Source organism: Dromaius novaehollandiae, chromosome 1, assembly GCF_036370855.1.
Source record: "Dromaius novaehollandiae isolate bDroNov1 chromosome 1, bDroNov1.hap1, whole genome shotgun sequence".
NCBI classification, from domain to species: domain Eukaryota; kingdom Metazoa; phylum Chordata; class Aves; order Casuariiformes; family Dromaiidae; genus Dromaius; species Dromaius novaehollandiae.
The window spans coordinates 79,640,158-79,660,108 of NC_088098.1; the positions used below are offsets into that span (position 1 = coordinate 79,640,158).

General features: G+C 41.7%; 1 protein-coding gene across 1 annotated transcript; it reads left to right on the forward strand.

The window, feature by feature from the left end:
- LOC112986808 (DBH-like monooxygenase protein 2) lies at positions 1–18,749 on the forward strand. Its single transcript, XM_026106277.2, has 12 exons — positions 1–165; positions 3,347–3,493; positions 6,624–6,707; positions 7,925–8,092; positions 8,841–8,943; positions 10,037–10,203; positions 11,896–11,987; positions 15,900–15,996; positions 16,213–16,272; positions 17,271–17,401; positions 17,687–17,801; positions 18,510–18,749. The coding sequence occupies exons 1-12, from the start codon at positions 1–3 to the stop codon at positions 18,747–18,749; spliced, it is 1,569 nt and encodes a 522-aa protein (XP_025962062.2).
- Positions 18,750–19,951: the final 1,202 nt, after the last annotated feature.

Below are 19,951 nucleotides of genomic sequence, written 5' to 3' on the forward strand. Positions count from 1 at the left end.
ATGGTCTACCTCCGCTGGGACCATGATGAACAGGAGATGATGACCTTTGAGCTGCAGGTCCATACGACTGGCTGGGTGGCATTTGGGTTCAGCCCTCATGGAGAGTTACCTGGATCTGACGTTGTGATTGGAGGTGTCTTCCCTAATGGCAGCATCTATTTTTCTGTAAGTTCAAAAGGCTTCCTCTGCTTCCCCATTTGCCAATGTCATGCTCTAAGTATATTGGCTTAAAAGCAGATAGGCTCAACTGGCTGAAGATAGGTGTCTAGGGCATTTGGGATGCTTAGGCTGCGTGGCCTCCAACTGAGAGTGCAGAAGGGCCCAGGTCTTGTGTCATGTCTGCTACCCCCGTGGAGTTATCTCAGATACTCTAAGGTATCCCAGATGGCACTAGATGTTGTTGTTCAGGCAAATAAACTGAGCCTGTCTGCAGGTCAAAACCACAGACAGAACCAATTAGATATGACTGAGGCAATCACCTACCATGAGGCTAGAGGACACTCCCAGAAGTATAACTTCTGCTTCATCCAAACCATAGGTCAGTTCATCCAGAAGTTTGATGTGAAATGCCTACATTTTTCTTTATGAAATCTCTTGATAGGCTAGCTATAATTCAGGAAAATGACAGCCAATACAGTTTGCCCTGTACAGATTTTGGGGATAAAAAAATAGTTTTAATTTCTCTCTTCCACTCACTCCCTCAACTGTCATGATTTTGAGTAGAAACCTGCAGCTCAAGTGTACCAGGTTTGTGGTTGAGCTTTGCAAAGTGGACGAGGTCTCCTTGGGGGTAGCTCTGACTTCAAAGCAGTGAGTGGGAGTTCTCCTACCTAAGTATAGATGTTTAAAAGTCAGGTATCTGGTTTAAGGTGGTTATCTGGGTTTCCTCAGTAGTCAGTTGAGGGATGTGTTCACCTCCAAAGGTTGCTTCCTCCTGACTGTATTAAGTGTCTCCCTTAGGAATGGGATAGGATATACTTGAGACATGGCTCTATCTTTCCACTGACTGAAGGCAACAACTAAGGATAGATGCCTAATGTTAAACAGCTGATATTTAAGAGAACAGAATGCTACTGAGGGTGCTGAATGAGAAATGATTTGGATCTTTAAACATGCAAGAGAAATAGTCAGTTTAATATTATCCAGACACAGGAAGAAAATGAGTTTACACTGATGAAATGTTTGCAGCTTACTGGGTTTTTATGTTGTTCAGCTGGGTTTAATTCTTTATTCAGCAGAAAAGCAAAATGAGTTCTTGCCTGAAAAAAATCTCCCTTGGTGCATTTCTAATGTGAGTTAAGTATGGAGGGTAAGAGGTAGCTAGACTCACTTATTTTTCATTGGTGGGTTGTAAAACTTCTGTTGTAATATCCAGAGTTTTGGAATCTTTTGGGGATTGTGACATAGACAGTGAATTTTGTGGGGGTGACTGAAGCTACAGAAAAAAATATATGAGCAGTTTAGAAGAAACAGTTGCTTGTTCTTTATTTTTGACTAATGATTAAAAAAAAAGTGATTTCAGGTAAAACCAAAGCACTTAATTTTGTCCTAAAGAGAAAAACCTACAATGAGAAATTGAAGCATTTGGTTTCAAAATTATTAAAATGAGACATTCCATCATTTTCAGATGAAGCATTTAACAATTTTAATGTTTTTCTGCATTGGTAGCTGAAACTCTTTGGTTAAATTAAAAAATCATTTTTCCCCCACAAAAGTTCCAGTTTTATTCAACTTTATTATATATCAGAAAATATCTCCCAATTATTTAGGTTGTAGACATTCAAGTAAGCAAGCAAGCACATTAATTAATACACAAATCTACATTTGCTTACTAGGCTGTGTATCACTGTCACTGAACCCATGGTACATTTTTAAGGGAAAATATGTTAGTCACTGAAGATGGACTTTGTGGGTGATTTTTTGTTTGTGCGTCTTCCTTCTACCCCTCCCCTTGCCATCCTTGGTTGCCATCCTCTATACTGCAAACATAAAAAAATCATTATCTGAGTAAAGATCAATGGGATCGAGAAAAACTAGCCAAAAGGTTTGTTTCACAGAAGTTTTTTTCAGATTAGCGTTTACTGCCTTCCTCTTTCCTAAGGTATATTTAATTTTAAAGATTTTATTGGTTTTAAAATAACTAATTTTCAGACTGTCTTTGAATTTTGTTCTTTGAATGAAAGCACGTTGAAGAAGAATTAGAAAACAAAAGATGTATTCTCAGACCATGCTGTCTACCTTTGTAATTGAAGCACTTGGGTTAGAGAAAAATTGATCAGAGTATTCTGACAGTCCAAAGCTGTGGCTGAATTCAAGGAGAAAAAAGAATGTCCGAGAAAATACTAAGAAATTCAGCAAAAGCTGTAAACAGGTTTTGAAATCATCACTCCAAGGAGCAGAAATGAGAGGAGAAAATGCCAGAAAGAATTTCACATAAAAATATTCTTTCTTCAAGAACACACTGGGAAAACTTTTCTACTCTCATTATCTTTCCAAAGTCGAGTTCTGTAACAAAACTTTTCAGTGCAGCACTTAGCAGCATATTAGGGATATGTTTGCTGTATTTTATTTCAGATCTCTCTTAGAGAGATTTTCATTTCATTTGCAACTATTGCCTTCTTATTTCTCTGGTCATTTGAACCCCTTTGCCACAAAAACATGATGTGATCTCAGTCAGTGAACCTAGAGTTTTACTCCTTTTTATACAGTCCTGCCTTTTTGTCTTGTACTTTCATAGCGGCAATTATTGCACTCCGTTGTGTTCCCAAGGAGATTTCTACAGGAAATAGACCTTTAGATGCTTTTCAAACACTGCCTCATATTTCTGCACCTTTTTCCTGAGTAACGATTGCATTTGATGACCTCAATCATGTCTTATTTTACCTATAGAAATAAGTGTTTATCTTTTTCCAGATGGTATGGAAAATCTAGCCAACAGAGGTAAAATAGAAACTTTGGGATGCCCAGAACATTTTATTTGAACTAGTTGTTTTTCAAGAGCGCTCAGTTTACTTCCCACTCTGTGTAGCTGAGCTAGATGTGCTAAAATGCCTCAGCCTGTGTCAGGTCACTCTCACTCAGGGAGCCAGGATGACCAGAGCCCATCCTCTAGGTGATGGGACGTAGTAGTTGCTGTTACCTTGAGCAGCTGGATATGGTAAGCATTGGATGTGACTTCTTTTTGGTGGGTTTGTGGAAATTAGCAGTGAAAGCAGAGGTGCTTTTTCATGAAAGGAATACTTTGATAATTATTCAATTCCTGTGAGCAATATTTAGAAATCTGACTTTTCAGTCTGTAGAAAGTTTCCTCTCCTCTCTATTGCCTTTACCACCGTTCTTTTTCCAGGATTGTCATGTTGTAGATGAGGCCACCCTTGAGGAAGATGAGAGCCAGGACTACCAACTGCTGTCACTGACAGAGGATGAGACCTTCACCACCATGCTGTTCACACGCCAGCTCCAGACATGTGACCTGAATGACCTGGATATCACAGTAAGAAAGCAGACTGATCAAGAAAATTTCAAAAAAACCCTGTTCTTATGTCTCACTGTATTCCCATATCCTCCAGTTCAGATATGATAACGACAAGCTTTTCTCACAACAGTACAATACCAAGAATTTATAGAAAAATACAGAAACATATTGCCACATTTATAATCTCAAGGGCATTATATTGATATTTTCTTACCATGTCGTCCATCAAAGAATTGGGAAGATGTAAATCTCAAAATTTTCTGAAGCTTGAATACGACTCTTCAAAACTGTGCTTGTTTCTCTGGCTATCACTTGTTTGCCACATATAAGCAGACAATCTAATACTGGAGATGAAGTTTTTCATTTACCCAAAGTCAGTACTTTGGTGAGAATTGTGTCTGGGAAATTCAGAGTGGTTTCAGAATTTTGGTCCTTATCTCTTGGAAGAGCTTCATGTTGATCCCGAATGACATTAAAAGCTTGGCCAACGCAAAATGTTTTTTTAAGACAGTGACCTTCCAAATATGAGGAAAAAAATTGCTTTGTCAGAGTATTCAAGCACACTGGACACTGACATAGTTTCAGAGCTCTGCATGTTTAGATACTGTGCACTGTTTCACCTTTACTTCAGGGATCTCTGTGTATATCAGCAATATCCAAGGCTTAGGCCTCTCAGAAATCTTCTCATCGTAGAAAGCTATCAGGTTGGTTAAGCATGAATTCACCTTCATAAATCCATGCTGATTACTCTCAATCCCTTTCTTGTTCTTCACATGTCTGGAAATGGTTTCCAGGATTAGTTGCTCCACCACCTTCCCAGGGATACAGGTAAGGCTGACTTGCCTGTAGATCACCAGAGCCTCCTTCTTGCCCTTCTTGATGATAGAGGTGACACTTGCTATCTTCCAGTCATCAGGAACCTCTCCTGATCACCATGACCTTTCAAAGATAATCGAGAGTGGCCTTGCAATGACATTTGCCAGTTCCCTCAGCACTCATGGGTGCATGCCATCAGGGCCTATGGACTTGTGTATGTCCAGCTTGTTTAAGGATTCCCTAACCCAATCCTCCTCCACTGGGGGTGTGTTCTTTTCTTCAGACTTTCCCTCTGGTCTCCAGGGCCTAGAATTTCTGAAGGCCAAAACATTTAAATCTGTATCAAAACATTTAAACACAAAGTGCTGCAGGTTCTGAAAACTTTATCAAATCCCTTGCAGTTTTTTTCTGTCTTTCTTCCATTTCACGCACCACCATTTATATATCCTGCATGTGTGTATATGCATTCTCTAAATAAGTGTATGAAATGACAGTGGGTAAAGCTTTGCTAGAGTCTTTTCCCATCAGCACCCCCTGCTTCAAAAAAAGCTGTTACGTCTGTGTCTGGACAAGAGGGATCTTGTGTGTTGCACTGCTTGCTTTCTGTTGTGTGCTCTGGTGTAATGTCTGAGTGTCTGAGTATAACTACCTGTACCAAATATGCACATCTATAGTATGTTTAAGCAACTTTTAACTGCATATGGTTAGTAAATATTGTGTTTTAATAAGTATGCAGCGATATAAGGCATGTGTTGTGGGGTGAATGCATGTACGTATGGTTGATGGGAAGAAATGAAGGGGATTTTCCAGTGAAACATTCTCATTACAGATGGACACAGCACGCCTCATTACTGCGTTTGGCACTGATGACACAATTCAGTTCTTTAAAGGCCAAAGGTTTTCCAAATCTCTTTTCTTGATGAGGTACAGAGGCACATCTGACTCAACTGACCCCAAAATGTTCTTCACCTATGACCTGAGGCTGGACAATGTAAGTATTGGACAAGAGCTTTGTCTTGCCTGTTAAAAACTTTTTCCTCCTGCTGCCTTTCTTTGCAGAACTGATTATGCCCACGCTGGAGGTTTGGGTTGCACAGGTTGAAAAATGGCCATGACTGATCTTGGAAATATGCAAGTAGAGCAGAAATGAAATGGGAAGGCATGGGCTTGTGTGGAAGATAAAGGGTTTCTTTGTTAAGAAAATACTATATGCTACAACCTGTTCCTTTGACTAGAATTTAGGGAGCAAAACATGGGTTGTGATGCTATTGAATTGTGGTACAATTATCAATTCAAGCATGCGTGTATACAGCTCTAGTGTTTCATCCATATAGACCCATTTTGAAATATCTGTAACATACTGAAGATATTCACTGATTCCCATCTTAGTATCATGGCAACAACATGATATCACAGAAAACAGAAATGCTGCAAGTACGTCAGGAACAAGACTTAGTCAGCTCCCAGACTTTACTTCTGAGTGGTGCCCACTTGGAGATGTGTATAGTTGCACCAAAGTCCTGGAGCAGAAGAACACTGTGGAGCTCTATCTGTGTAGAACAGATCTGGCTTTAAGACTTCAGGACTTTCTATTATGCAGAAGGCAGAACCTCTCATGATTGAGGATGAAAGTATTGATGCTCCCTATGTCCCAAACTGTGTCACATCCATGGCAGACAGAGAGAGAATATATGACATCAGTGGTGGCACTTGAACACAGACAGCCGAATGAGTAGCCAGGGCAATTCATGGCATGCCTAATTCTGGAGACTCAGTAACTCTTCCTCAGCAAATACTCTGTCCATGGTCGGCTCTGAGGAACAACCTACCATTCTGGTGATGGTTAGAGAAGGACAGAGCATCTCAGAAAAAGGAAGGTACCCATTTGTGCTCTGCTTGTGACTCCAGAGAACTGGCAGTCAAAAAAAAATTGATGGAATGTGATGGAGGTTTCCCACAATCAATTTGCATTATAAAAGGCAAATTAGTAATCCAATTCCCTTTTGGAAAAATACAGAAAAAAATTAAATAGAAAAGAATTTAAGATCTGATGAAGCTGACAAATGTATTTCCCTTTCACCAGAATAGAACCTCATCTTCTTGATCCTTTAATCTTTTCTTTCTTGCTACCAAAAACCAATCAGTCCTTGCTAAATGCATCATCCTCCTCTGGAGGACGTGCATCCATCCTCCTGACTGGAGGACATGAGTCTCGATCTATGTTCCATTCTGCTTGGACTTGCCCCCTTTTGGGTTCTTGGCTCTCATATGCACATTGTTGGATTGCCAGGGGAACCTTTATGTGACTCATGTATCTCTGTTTTTTTTCCAGTTTGCTGTTCCTGCTGAAGAAACTAAGTATGCCTGTACCTTTATCCCACTGCCCATGGTCAAACAGAAACACCACATCTACAAGGTAGACTGCTAGGTGACAGCCTCCTGTCCCTTTACTGGGGAAAAACAGGGCAGGGCAGAAATGCTACTTGAATTCTGCTTGCAAGTCTGTCTTTTACAACATTTTTGAACTGTCTTTCACTGCCCCTGGGATGAGCCAGTTAATTTGTCCACCTTGTGTGGAGACATACTCTCTGTCTTGTGTCTGACTTTGGAAGCATCGTTGTCTATAGGTGCATCACACCTGAAGGAACCTTGCTACAAGTCTGACACCTCTCAATGTAGTGACTCAGACCACGTTACCTATAGATATCAACAAGAACAGAAGAAGCCTCCAGAATTTTCTGCATTTGAAAAGAACGCAAAGACTTTTGCTATTGTCCTTGGAAATTGCCAGAAAAAGGCAAAACTAACAATTTCTGCAGTCCAGTTTTCGTAATAAAATGTGCAAAATCAAGGAACAAAGAAAAAAAACAGGATTTTTCCATGGCAAGTCCAGCTTATTTCTGAAGATAAATTTACTCCAAGGTCAAATAACTCTTCTTAGTTTTGCAGGCTCTGAAGGTTTAAAAATAGACGTTCCACTGAAGTGACATAAGGCAAAATTTCAGGAGCAAGAATTTACATGGGCTGAAAAAGTAAGAATTTGAAAGTCAGTCCTACAGAACAAACTAAGGAGTTTTATTCAGCTCTAGTGGTAAACATCAGGATTTGGGGATCTGATCTCACCAGTGCTGGTGAAAAGTTCAGTGATTAATGAACAGATTCAGGTTATTTACCGGCTTATTTTCAACTATCTTGGTAATAGTTGTTTTGGCACAACTGAGGGGGCAATGAATTATAGCGGACCTGAGATCAAGGTCCCTTCAGCTGCATTGCAGCCAAGAAAATGCTGTATGAAGTAAATTAATTACATTCCTAGTCTGGAATCGCACTGCCCAGCATAAAAGGTCAAACAGACATCCCTGTTATTCTGGTTGAGGGAAGGTGTTTTAGGGGAAAATGCAAATCCATTCTGGGATAATAGACTCTGCTGGGTACATACTGAAATGAAGAGATAAACAACCATCTTCAATCTACCATCTTGCAAATCAGACTGTAGCTGTTTGCCCAAGCGCCTATCCTTGGAAATTGCTAGCAAAAGGCAAAACTAACAATTGCCCTGTTCTTCCTGGTTGCCAGGAAATAAATATTTTAGGATTGAAAATAACTTTTTTTGATTCTGTTTCTTGGTTACAGTTCGAACCTGTAATAACACCCCACAACATAACTTTGATTCATCACATTCTGGTTTATGCCTGTGGCAATGCCAGTGTGTTACCCAGTGGCATAGATGATTGCTATGGAGCTGATCCAGATTTTGCCCTGTGCTCTCAGGTGCTTGTGGGCTGGGCTGTTGGGGGAGAGGTGAGTGTGAAAGGTTCGTTCCATCTCCTGTTTCTTGTTATGTCACACGCTAAGGCTATCATTTTGATCTTTTATAGCATTGCCATTCATTTCACAAAATGCTCCTTGTGCTGGTACCATACAAGAGGAAGAAGTTTACCTACTTGCCTTATCTTCTTTTCTGTCTCTGCCTGTTTTTCAGCATAATAAAATTAAAAGTTCTGTTAAACTGATGCTTCTGATTAAGTGGCCTAGTTAGTAGCCAGAGCTGCACAAATTTTAGCATCTGTCTTGTGATGCTCATTCTGCCTTTTAAGGCAAAATGTATTTTGTATTTCTATAGTATGCATGTACATGGGGAGGGAGAGACAAAGGAGATGAGTTTTAGCTGAAGCCCTTAGACTCATTTTATTCAGATTATGCAGTGCCAGTGCTGATATGAAATTTGCTGCAAGAATGTACATATGCTTTATATACATTTCATATTAAATACAGTATAAAAGTAAAAATGAAACCAATCAAAATGATAAAGGAAAAATAAAATTTCAAAATTCTTCCTTATTCCAATTCAAAGAGAAAAGAAATGTAAATGGCAGTATTTACTACAACATTCTGGTTTGTAACAATATCTAGTTAAATATTCACAGATGCATGAAAATCAAAACTTCTTTTTTTTGTAAATTTCCATTGTCTCTCAATAATAAAACAGAGGAGAGTTAAAAAATAACTGCTCGATATAATTATGTTCCTCTTCTTCCCTTTCCACAAGTCCTATCAATTTCCGGATGAAGCTGCATTCTCCATAGGGACACCTTTGGATCCTCAATACATCCGACTGGAAATCCACTACAGCAATTCTGACTTGTTACCAGGTGGGTAATATCGATCAGTTGTTTGACGAAGAACAGCCTAAGGATCAAAATCTCAAACCTCACCTACATACCTATTAGAAACCAGCTACTGCATGAAATCCTTCTTTAGGATATATTGCTTAGCACAAGCTTCAGGATAGTAAGACAAAACTGTCGGGGGCTCCCATTCAGCAGGGAACTTTAACTCTGAAAACACAGATAGTTCTACCTGTATAGGTTAGACATGGCTTGTTGTAGAAAACCTGAGCACATCTACCTGCTGTGACACTAGAGGGTATGTGGGAGTGTTAGGGGAATGTCAGGGAAACATGGACATGATGGAAAAGAATAGCAGAGTTGGAAGGGACAGAGTGGCTGAGGGAGAAGTAATATATCAAGGGTGAGGATGGAGCCTGGAGAATGTAATACACCACTTCTGTGACTTTCAGCACTCTCTTCCTATGACGGATTGTGAAGGTTGCCACCATGGTATTTGTTATCATTTTACTGAAGGAGAAACAGAAGCATGGCATGGGAACTATCTAAGACTATGACCAGGACTAGATCCAGATGCACTGTGAGTGAAGATGCACTCCCAGAAGATGTGAGACCCTGCACCTTGCATGACTGTGAGATGGCATTACAGTGCATCATACCACTGAGGGTAGGAGAGCTTAGGCTTCCTGCAAATCCATGCCTGATCACAACAGAGTTGGGAAATGGTAACTGTATGTGTTGCTACTTCAGGCCTCAGTTCTAATAAATAGCTAATGTCCCTTCCTGAAGAAAGACAGGGAAGTATCCAGAGTCAGAGCAACAAGACCTATCTGGAGGCCCAGGGATAGGAAGAGGGCAGAGATAAGATGGAGATATAAAACAGGAAGTGCAGGTGACTCAGAGTGCAAATATGAACCAGACAAGCTGATACATATAGGGTGCTAACAGTCAAGCTGGGAATATCTAGATGCTGAGGAAAGAAGAGATGGGGACCTGTCTGGGTGTTGGGAATGATGAGGATTCAGACATGCAGAGAATGAATGGAAAGCTGAGAAGCATGTGAGACAGAGATGTTACTGGAAAAGCTGTTGAAGGAGCATTCATATTTGTTTTAAAGGTTTGATTGACAGCTCAGGGGTACGAATCTACTACACGCCGGAGCTACGGAAATATGATGTGGGGACTCTGCAAACAGGCATCTTCATTTTCCCTGTACATTTCATCCCTCCTGGAGCAGAATCCTACAGATCTTATGGCCTTTGCAATACTAGCCAGTTTGATGAAGTGAGTATGGGGAAATCCTTCTTGACCTTTCCCACTTCAGACCTTCATCTTGCTCTAGAAACAGTCAAAATCAGTTTGGTGCAGGATACCATATTAGCCTCCATTTCCACATGCTGCAAAATGAATACCTACTGAATATGACTGTTCAAGAGAGAGACAAGATTTGGCAGGGCAGGCAGTGGTCAAGGTCATTAACAGAGCTGTGTGGTCATGTCAGAACCACGACACAAACACCAATTCACCCCATTTAAGTGGAAGGGGAAAAAAAAAAAAACAAAGGAAGCAGAGACTTCTAAAGACCCCCAAGGGAGTCTATTACACCACATGTAAGAAGCCCTTGTCCTACCATAGGTGTGTAGGATGGCAGGTGTTAGGCTAGGAGGATGTGGTGCCAGCTCTCAGGTCAAGAAGGTATCTCTAGAGCAGAGATTTAACATCTCTCTAAAAACAACCAAGAGGCTGCTAAGTATAATCAGGCTGGTGGCCTGCATGACCCAGGGGTTCCTCCCCTCCAGGCCTGCTAGATGTGAGGCTGACACTTTTCTCCATTCCCAGGCCCAGACCCTGCTGAGGCTGGGGGCAAATTTCAAAGACACAGACACCCTCTGCCCCACAACACACACATAGAGCAGTCTCAGCCAGCCACAACCAGACCAACACAGATAGGAGAGCAGTATGGTCACCCAACAGTGCCAACATAAGCATGGACAACACAAACAGTCCAGTTCTGTTCCTTCTTGCTGGCTAATCAGGCTTAAATTTCACTAGCGGAGGAGACACACTGACTTACTGAGCTCCCATACTTACTCACATCTGTGGGTCTCTCCCATCTCTGGCCCAGACCATAAATCCTTCCAGCATCTGTGCCCAGACCCTGGATTCTTTATGCAGTCTCTGGCCTGGACCTTGGGTTTTTCCAGATTTTGGTGTCCTCCTACTTGCGAGCTAGTGCAGCTTGAAGTTTCCTAGTGCACCACCCTGCCCCACCCCAAATACATGGACACAAACACACATATACACAGAATAGAGAGCATGCTTGCACAGGAAAGAGTTGGGAGTAGAGTTTAACAGTAAGATAGTATAGACTGCAGCAATCTGGCATAGGGCTTGGGTAGACAAGCTTACTGACCAGCAGTCTGCTTAACAACTGGCCTCTTCTACTCCTTTCTCCATTTTCCCATGTTTATTCCTCTCTTTCCCCACCTTTGATCTTTATCCCATAATAAATTTTATACATTCCCACAATTCACTTAAAACATCCCATAAGTTTTACACAGTCCCAGAATCCCCCTTGAACACCACATAATAAGTTTATTCCTTCCTAAGAGACCTGGGGTAATCTTGTTTTTCTTCTTATCAGTTACAAAGATTCTCTCAGCACCTCTTCAGGGTTACACATGGGTGGTTCCTTTAATGGCCCATCAATCAGTCTTAAGATTTCTGCTCTTGCTTTTTCCGGCTCTCTTGTATCTTAACTTTTTGATTTTTTCTGTTCAATAGCTGCTCCCAAGATATCCATGCAGTATCCAGCATGAGGTATCACAAACTCAGACACTTGTGTCAGGGTACCTAGAGCAAGATAAGCTGACATTTACAGACATGTCCATCAGACTCTGGATTCCATGGGCAGGCCTAAGATGTAGTGCTGAACCCTGACTGGCAGTCTTTGAACTTCCCCATTTTGCATTGCAGATGAATGGGACGCCAGTTCCGGAGCTGCACGTGTTTGCGTACCTCCTTCACACCCACCTGTCTGGCAGAGGAGTGAAAGCTGCCCAATACCGGTAAGAAAAGCAAACTCTGGGGATCAGTCCCTGCCTCCTGGGCTGGAATGGCTGAGGATCATGTTCCTGGGCTAGTCTCCATTTGTCTGTCAGCGTAGAAGACTTTGGCTGGGAATCAGGACTGTCTGAACTGCAGTACAAAGAGCTGCCAGTTCAGTGGAGAGTAAGACTGTGCCTATACAGTTAAATAAAGCAGGTCCAGGCAGTAAGCTCAAGCACTGGACTGCTGCTTATCCACACTGGTCACTCCTAGAAAATGCCTTTACATGGAGCTGGCCCTGCAAGTCAGACACAGCCTGATGAGGCAGGCCCAGTCCTAGGGACTGCATGTGCCCATTCCCATGGGCTGCATGGGCAAAACTATGACAGGTTTGGCTTCCTCCACAGTCCTCCCACACTAAAGACTTCAGCACACCTATGCACCCCCTGATCACACCCCAGCCCATGAAACACATATTCTCAGTTTCAAGCTATGAAGGCAGCAATGCATGGCTTGCAGAATAACATTTGAACACTACTTCAGCCACTTTGAACTGGAAAATAAACAAGAGATAACAAATAATTGCAACTTAGGCCAAAGAGTTATCACACAGGTCCAAGTGCTTGCTAGGATAAGAGGCCTGTCTCCTTATTAGGTTTCTAGTTTCAGAATAACCCGGCAAGGGACAAGAATCACACTAACAGCCAGTAAGAGTGAGGCAGGCACTTACTCACCTGCCACTTAGTCAGAGAACAATCTGTGGCACTATTTTATTTAGCAATATGGGTGCCAGAGAGGTTGCAACTACACCCTCCTAGAGTGCTTACGGTGACACCTTCAAGATCAAATTCCTTGATGACTTGCACTGCATTGTTGGTGCACTCTCCAGGATGTCATGTGAATCCCATCTGGAATGGCAAGGGGAAACTTTGGCATTGACTGTCCCCTGTAGCATTCTCTGGGAGTCTCCCTTGGGCAGTCTGCTCGTTCCACACATAGGAACACTTTTGGTTTGAACAACTCAAATCCTGCAACATATTGCACAAGATGTGGCCCCACTTGGCTGTGCTGTCACCTCCAATCCCCAGACCCTTGCGCTGTCTCATACACTGCCTCACATACTGACTCTTTGCAGAAATTCCACACATATTGGACTGATCATGCAGCCACAGAAGGAACCTGAATTGCATTGCAGGCAAGCTGCAGAAGACAGGAGAGTGCCTGGCCCGCAAAACCAATGCAGAGCTGTCTAGTCTAGCAGGGCAGATCTTACCTAGTTTGGCCTATGAGCACACATACAAAATATCATTCAGAATAATCTAGATTGTTCTGAAGTGGCACACCTGCCCTTGTAGATGCACTTTCACAAATATCCTAAAACACCCATGGGCACCCTACACTCAGACATGCTTTACACATGCTGGCCCCAACCATTCCTCATTGTCTGCCAAAGGCCAGCCTGCCAGTTCCCTGGCCTGCTGTGTCTCGGCCTTTGCCAAGACCACTTCTTAGGAATGAGTAAGTGTTAGCTCAGATCACATTCTCTTGCTCCTAGATGTCCTTCTTGGGGATGGTATTTGGCATGGGCAATTGGATTCCAGAACGCTAGGCAATGCAGAGGACTGCAGCCTTAGTGCTGGCCTCACTTTGAGCATGCCTCTCTAGCCACTCCACAGGCATGCTAAAGAAAGGGGCCAAGAGACTAGATGATCCTTCAAAGGCAACCTCAGAAAAATGGAAATAACAAAATTTTCTGATGAATATTTTCCCATCTCTGGCCAGTGGCATCGGCAAAGTAGCAGCCTCTGCAGCCTGTTACATGCCAAAGGGAGGGAAAATGTTTCAAGAACCTCAGCAAATACACTTGGCCTGCTGTAACTGGACCAAAGACAGGGGGATTTTGTAACTCAAAAGGTGCATTGTGAATATGTCCATCTCCCCACACGTGGTCCCCTATACCTGTCTGTGTCCCTCAGGAATAGCATATTATAGCTTGCATCTGTGGTTGTTTCCTGGCTAAGGGGCAAAGGACACATCAATAAAACCTATTAGCTTCAAAATCATATCTCAGTTTCAATGCTAGTAATCTCCAGCCCAAATAGGCCTTACACTTGAATTACTATGCTAGATAGCAAGAGAAGGGGAGTGAGTCCTCTAACTTGCTAGTTAGCACCTTCCAGATGCATATACCCACCAGCAGGGAGTGATACAATCCGAAGAGGTACTCTTGGGCTTCAGAAGAATATGGAAGATCCTGGCAGTTTACCAGGAATCACTTCAGGTCTGTCTAGAGAGGACTAGACTGACAGTTCAATTTATTTAGTATGAGCATTTATCTGGGAAAAGATTTTTACAGACTTTACCTTGCTTGGACCATGTCCTGAAGCCACCTCAAGCAGACTCCAGACCAGAAGGTCAAGTGTTTGAAATACCTTCTGAATAGACATGATCCAGGCATAGGCAGAGGTTGGGGTGGCTATTTTTTCAGGGATTTTCCCAGTAGCACATATAACGTCTGTGTTGCTCTCAGTCACTTGCACAGTTAGTGGAGCCTCCAAACTCTTTGGAGGTTGACCTGGGCAGCAGAGAGCAGACTGGGGTCTTATTTCTAGCAATGTAGGGCCTTTCTGTGGTAGACTCTGTCTGAGAGTTTTTCTCTGGATGGTGTTCTTTCTGGAGCCTTTGACTCTGGGCCTTGGTAACACAGCCCTGTTTCCTTTTTAGGGGCTTAGTTTCAGGATAGCCCAATGTGGAACAAGAGTCACACAGACAGTATGAGCAAGGGAGGTAAAGCTATTTTGTTCCACACAACAGTAATAGTTTTTGGCTCCTGCTCTTCAGGCAAATCACATGGTACACATAAACTGTATGTTACATGACATAGCATCTTGTTTCTTGACTTAGTGCCCTGAGATGCTCCCCATCTCTCTACCATCACCTCCACTGTGGCATTCAGATACTGCTGAAATTTGCCTAGTCCATGCTATGCCTGTAGTACTCTTTTTAAGAAAAGGCATTAAAGTCCTCAGACATATGGCAGGGCAATGCTGGAGGGATCCTACAGAGACTGCCTTATGCTATGCAGACCATGAGGTAAAGGTTCAGACAAACCCTGAAAGAGCAGTGTGGAAGATGCCAGTGCAGACTTTTGTGAAGTCTGGCCTTCAAGCCAGGTTTATTCCTCTCCAAGTCACTTTTGCTAAAAGGCAAGGCTGAATAACAGTGTGAGCCCATCAGTTCACCTGCTTTAGAGCTGCCAGGAGTCACAAAGTTGGCCTAGCACAAGCAAGCAGGGTCTGTGACAGCTACTAGACAGGCTTTTCCATGGGTGCTACAAGGGTAGCACTGGGCTAGATGCCTTGCTCTGATGATGACCTAGGTGTTCTTCGCAGCGTGCAGTGTGGATCTACCTAGGAAGGTCTAAGAACCTGTAACAGGGATTGGAGAGGTGGTGCTCAAGCCTGAGACTCCCTCAGGAATGGTATCACAAAGTATAGAAGTGGGAAGGACAAATTTACATATGATACATATGCACCTGCAAGGGAGAGCCTCATGGGCCTCCCAACTCCACTGCAGTAGAGTTCGAGAGTCTTTTGATGAGGGAGGTTCTAATGCGAGTGTTAGAGTTCTTATTTCTGGAATCCTAGATTGTCATCCAAAAGGCCAAAGTTTCAAGGCACGATGATTAGTGCGATATAAAAAGTTCTGATTTAGATTCCAAGGCAAAGAGGCTTGGGCATGAATTTTGAAATGTGTGCTTTGGGACTGACTAGTCACTAGAAATACATTCCATGCATTATGGCAAAAAAGAAATCAGGTAGGATTTCCGGAGTAGATTTTTCTATTTTCTGGGTTTTTTTGTCCAGGAACCAGTTATTCCATACCCCTCCATGCAAACACTGTAACTTTCTCCCCTTCTTCATCTTTACCAGGAATGGTGAGCAGCTGGGGATCATCTGTGAGGACAATAAGTATGACTTCACACTGCAGGAGATTCGGGACATGAAGGAAATCCTCACAATCAAACCAGTATGTTCCTCCTCTGGAATATAACTGTGGACTGGCAGATTGGGGAAATGGTTAGTGTCAGAGATATCGGAACACACTGACACATTCTTTCCTTCATTCTATTTTAGATTTTGTCCTATTGTTTTCACATAGTTTCCTGGTTCCACATGTTGGATGTGGTTGTTTTGTGTGCTTTACCTGTACAGTTCTGACAGTGTGATCTACTGTGTTCCCTAGGGGGATGAGATCCTGGTGGAATGTAGATTTCAGACACTGGATCGGTCAGGGATTACTTTCGTAAGTTTGCTTTTCTACCTACAAATTATCCATTGCATTTAAAATTAGTTTATCAATCACCATTAAAATCTTTTGGGCAGACAGGTCTCTGTTTCTCAGCCAAACACAGCACTGGCAAAAACTTCTTGGGTCAGTCAAACGCATCCTGAGGCATGCCTCCCACGGTTGCTCCAGAGCTGGAGAGCAGCTCTCCAGCAAGCTCCTCCTCCTACAGGCTTGTGAACAGACCCCAAGGCAATCTTACACCTAACAATATATAAGCTAACTCTTGTCTAAAGCTTCAAGCACAAATAGTGAAACTTGCAGCTGCACTGGCTGAACATCTAGATTTAGCAGACAGGCTGAGGTCAAATACAGAAGCTGACCTAAGCCAAATCTGATTTGGACTTCTCAAAATGTAAAGATATTCTTTTCAGTTCTTCTTGTTCAGATCTCAGCCATCTGTTTAGTTATGATCTTTTATGTTTATGATCATGTAGCACATGAACTAAGCCTCACACTGACTTATTTTAGAGAAAATGCCATGCAGAGGAGTTAACAATGCAATTGCAACTAAAAATATGCACAAGATACTGAGTTTCAACTTGAAGAGGATTCCAGAGTTTGTATCCACAGAGAGTGATATTGCTCGATTGGCTGGCCTCATTCCAAAAATAGGGATCAACTGACAAATGCTTATCTGGATGTAGCTTTCAGATAATTCTCTGGCTGTTTTAGTCGAACTTTGCAAAGTTTCAGATTTGGGGATCCCGTAGATTGAAATATAAATATGGTAGTCTCCCTGAACAGAAGAATAAGTAGGTTTAGATTACAAAGACCACAGAGCAGCCTGTTTATCAGACCATTGGGAGGATCCATTGATTTTCTCTGTATCTAACTCTTAGACAAACAAATAGATACATCTTTTTCACTACACAGGAGAGGCGGGACACAATGAGAAGAATATTTCTCCTCATTGTGTCTCAGTAGACCTCTGAGTCATTATTGTGTTTTTGCAGGGTGGGCCGAGCACCATGAATGAGATGTGCCTTGCATTCCTCTTCTACTACCCTCGTAACAACATCTCCAGTTGTATGGGCTACCCTGACATTTTGTATATTGCACACGTACTCAAGCAGGAGGCCTCAGAGTGAGTCCTGAATCAAAAATGTTTCTCAGGGTTGCAGAGTTAAATGTAGCTATGAAGAATGATAAATGGAAAAGACATGAAAATAAGATATTGCTGATGGGGAAGATATGGTCACATACCTGAAACTGTCAAATTAAACTCCCTTGTTGCAGGAATTTATCAACTGTGATACCTTACCAGCCTTTTTTCCTTTATCTTTTTTTTCCCCTTCCTTTCTTTTTTCTGCTTTCCTCATCTCACTGTTTGTGTTCTCTGATTCCCCGTTGTCCCTTACCTTCTCTCCAGTACAGTGGAAGGAATGATGGCCATGGACTTTGTTGACTGGGACAATGAGACCATCAAAATTGCAGAGAAAGCAGCCAAGGAAGCAGATCAAGTAGTTGTAATTAAAACAATTAATGTAAGTGTCCCCTTCTGAGCAGTTTGTGGTTGGGGAAATAGAGTCAGCTCTGAAGTTCTGAGAATAAAGCACACTTGAGAGATAGAGCCAGCACCCAGCACCTCGGATGACACCAACTGCTCAGAGCTTATCCATGACTATAGGAATTGAAAGAGATGACCTGAATTATGAAGTCCTTTCTCTTGGGCTGCAATTGCTACCAACTGTCCAACAGAAATTTAGTCATCAGTTAGCCTTGAACTAACAGAAAAAAGCTCTTGCATCTTGGTAATGTAACAGCGCTTAACGGGTGATCCTGTTGGGAGGGCATTTTTGACACAGGGTTATCACAAGGCAAGAAAATAGTGCTGAAGGTCCCTCAGGTGATGTGTACAGAAAAGGAGTTAGGATAAGCCAGAAAGTCCACAAACATACCTTTCTGGCTTTTATCTGTCTAACTGCATTTCAGTGCATCAGACTGATAACCTACTCACATTACAGATAAATCAGGGGAAAAAAAAATCTTAAACTTGATAAAGGATCAAAATTCCATCTTCCACTCCTCTCTCAGAGAAATTCCCTGCTGTCAGATTAGAGACCCAAGTCCTGACAAGAAAATTGACAAAAAGACATTCAAAACTTGCAGTCTATTCCAGGGTCTGTTGGCTCCCACCTTAATTAAAAACAGAACATATAATTTTATTTTTTCTTCTTTCCTTTCATTCCCAGGAACTGCAGAAAAGTGAGAGAGGTCTAATCAGAGACATTATTATTCCAGAGCGGGCTGCCTGTCACAATATTTCAGAAAACCTCTCACTGTCAGATCTGAGGGCTGCCACAAACCTTCGTTTGGCTGCAGTGCACAGGTCTGAGTCATCGACCACCAAAGAGATGGCTTCACTTTCTCTACTTTCTCTCACACAGCTGGTGTTTGCTTGGCTTATCTTGTCCTCTGAGCTTAAGATGTAAAAGGTAGACTACCAGCACAGATCACCAGCCGGCTGATGAAGTTCCTACAGTTACTAACTGGTAGCAGGGTATTCCAGTTCTGATGGCCCTAGGACTATCAGGCCTTTCGAAGATATTTATGTGAAAGAAAATTCTCTCGCTTTGACAGAAATAGGTTCAACAGGCATTGGCATTTATTTTAGTTTCATAAAAAATACTTTCTAGTATAATTTGTTCTGAAATCAGAAAAGCAATGTACTATAGTGCAGTGAAGACAGGAATACAAGGGCCTCTCTTTAGTAGCTGCTGATGTAAGAAAAATAAAATAGAAATCCAGAACTTTCATAGATAGGCTACTACCCTGTATTTACTCTCTGACGTTTCAGTAATCTAGTCTCAAGCTATAAACATACTCCCTGTAATTAGGGCAGTATAGAAAACTAGGCTCCTTACTTATTCAAACATTCTAATTGCTAATCCAAATAATGCATTTGATTCTAAAAATAGTCCTGCCATATCCAGCAGCTTCAAAAGAGAAGGGCCTTGCAGACATTGGCATAGAATTTACCTGCTGATTGCCATGTAATAATGAGGCAATGTCTGGGTGTTTATTGAATCACAGATCTGATATATGGTCAATGTGTAAAGCTACAGAACCTTCAAGAATCCTAGGCCTTGGGATTAAATATATGGTTAGTCTATCATGCTGGGGTTTTTTTTTCTGTTTTCCTTTCTAATTGTATATGGATTTTTTTTTTTTTTGCAATGTGACTTCTGAGGACCTGTGATTCTGAAATTAAATTCAGTGTTGCTCCAACTTCAACACTGTCATGATTTTATACAAAGCAGGATAGGACTACCCAAAAAATCCATCAAAATGTTCTTCATAAACCAAGACCAATTTGCATAGAATGTTTTATTATAAAAAATTGTTGATATTTTATTATGAAAAGCACAATTTTTCTTTCTGTTCTTTTCCTTCCTTTTTCTCAAAAGTTCTTTTTTCAATAGAAACATTTCAGTTAAAAGAAGAACTTTTTATATAAAATGTTTTGTTTTTTTTTTTTTATAATATATCCTGGGGCAGACTATCATTCAGAACACAATCTTTTTATTATCAACTCACAATGTTCCTCTGGAAGTTTTTAGAGGCAAGAACTGAGCAAAAAGTATTCCATAAAGACATGAAACATCTATTGTATGCGTCATGAAGCACAAGAATA

What these genes read in the sequence shown, in the direction of transcription:
- LOC112986808 (XM_026106277.2), top strand. Translation starts at nt 1, where the DNA reads ATGGTCTACCTCCGCTGGGACCATGATGAACAGGAGATGATGACCTTT. An exon ending in GCTGGGCTGTTGGGGGAGAG is followed by an intron (nt 8,093 to 8,840) that starts GTGAGTGTGAAA and finishes CCTTTCCACAAG; the next exon opens with TCCTATCAATTTCCGGATGA. An exon ending in ATCGGTCAGGGATTACTTTC is followed by an intron (nt 16,273 to 17,270) that starts GTAAGTTTGCTT and finishes GTGTTTTTGCAG; the next exon opens with GGTGGGCCGAGCACCATGAA.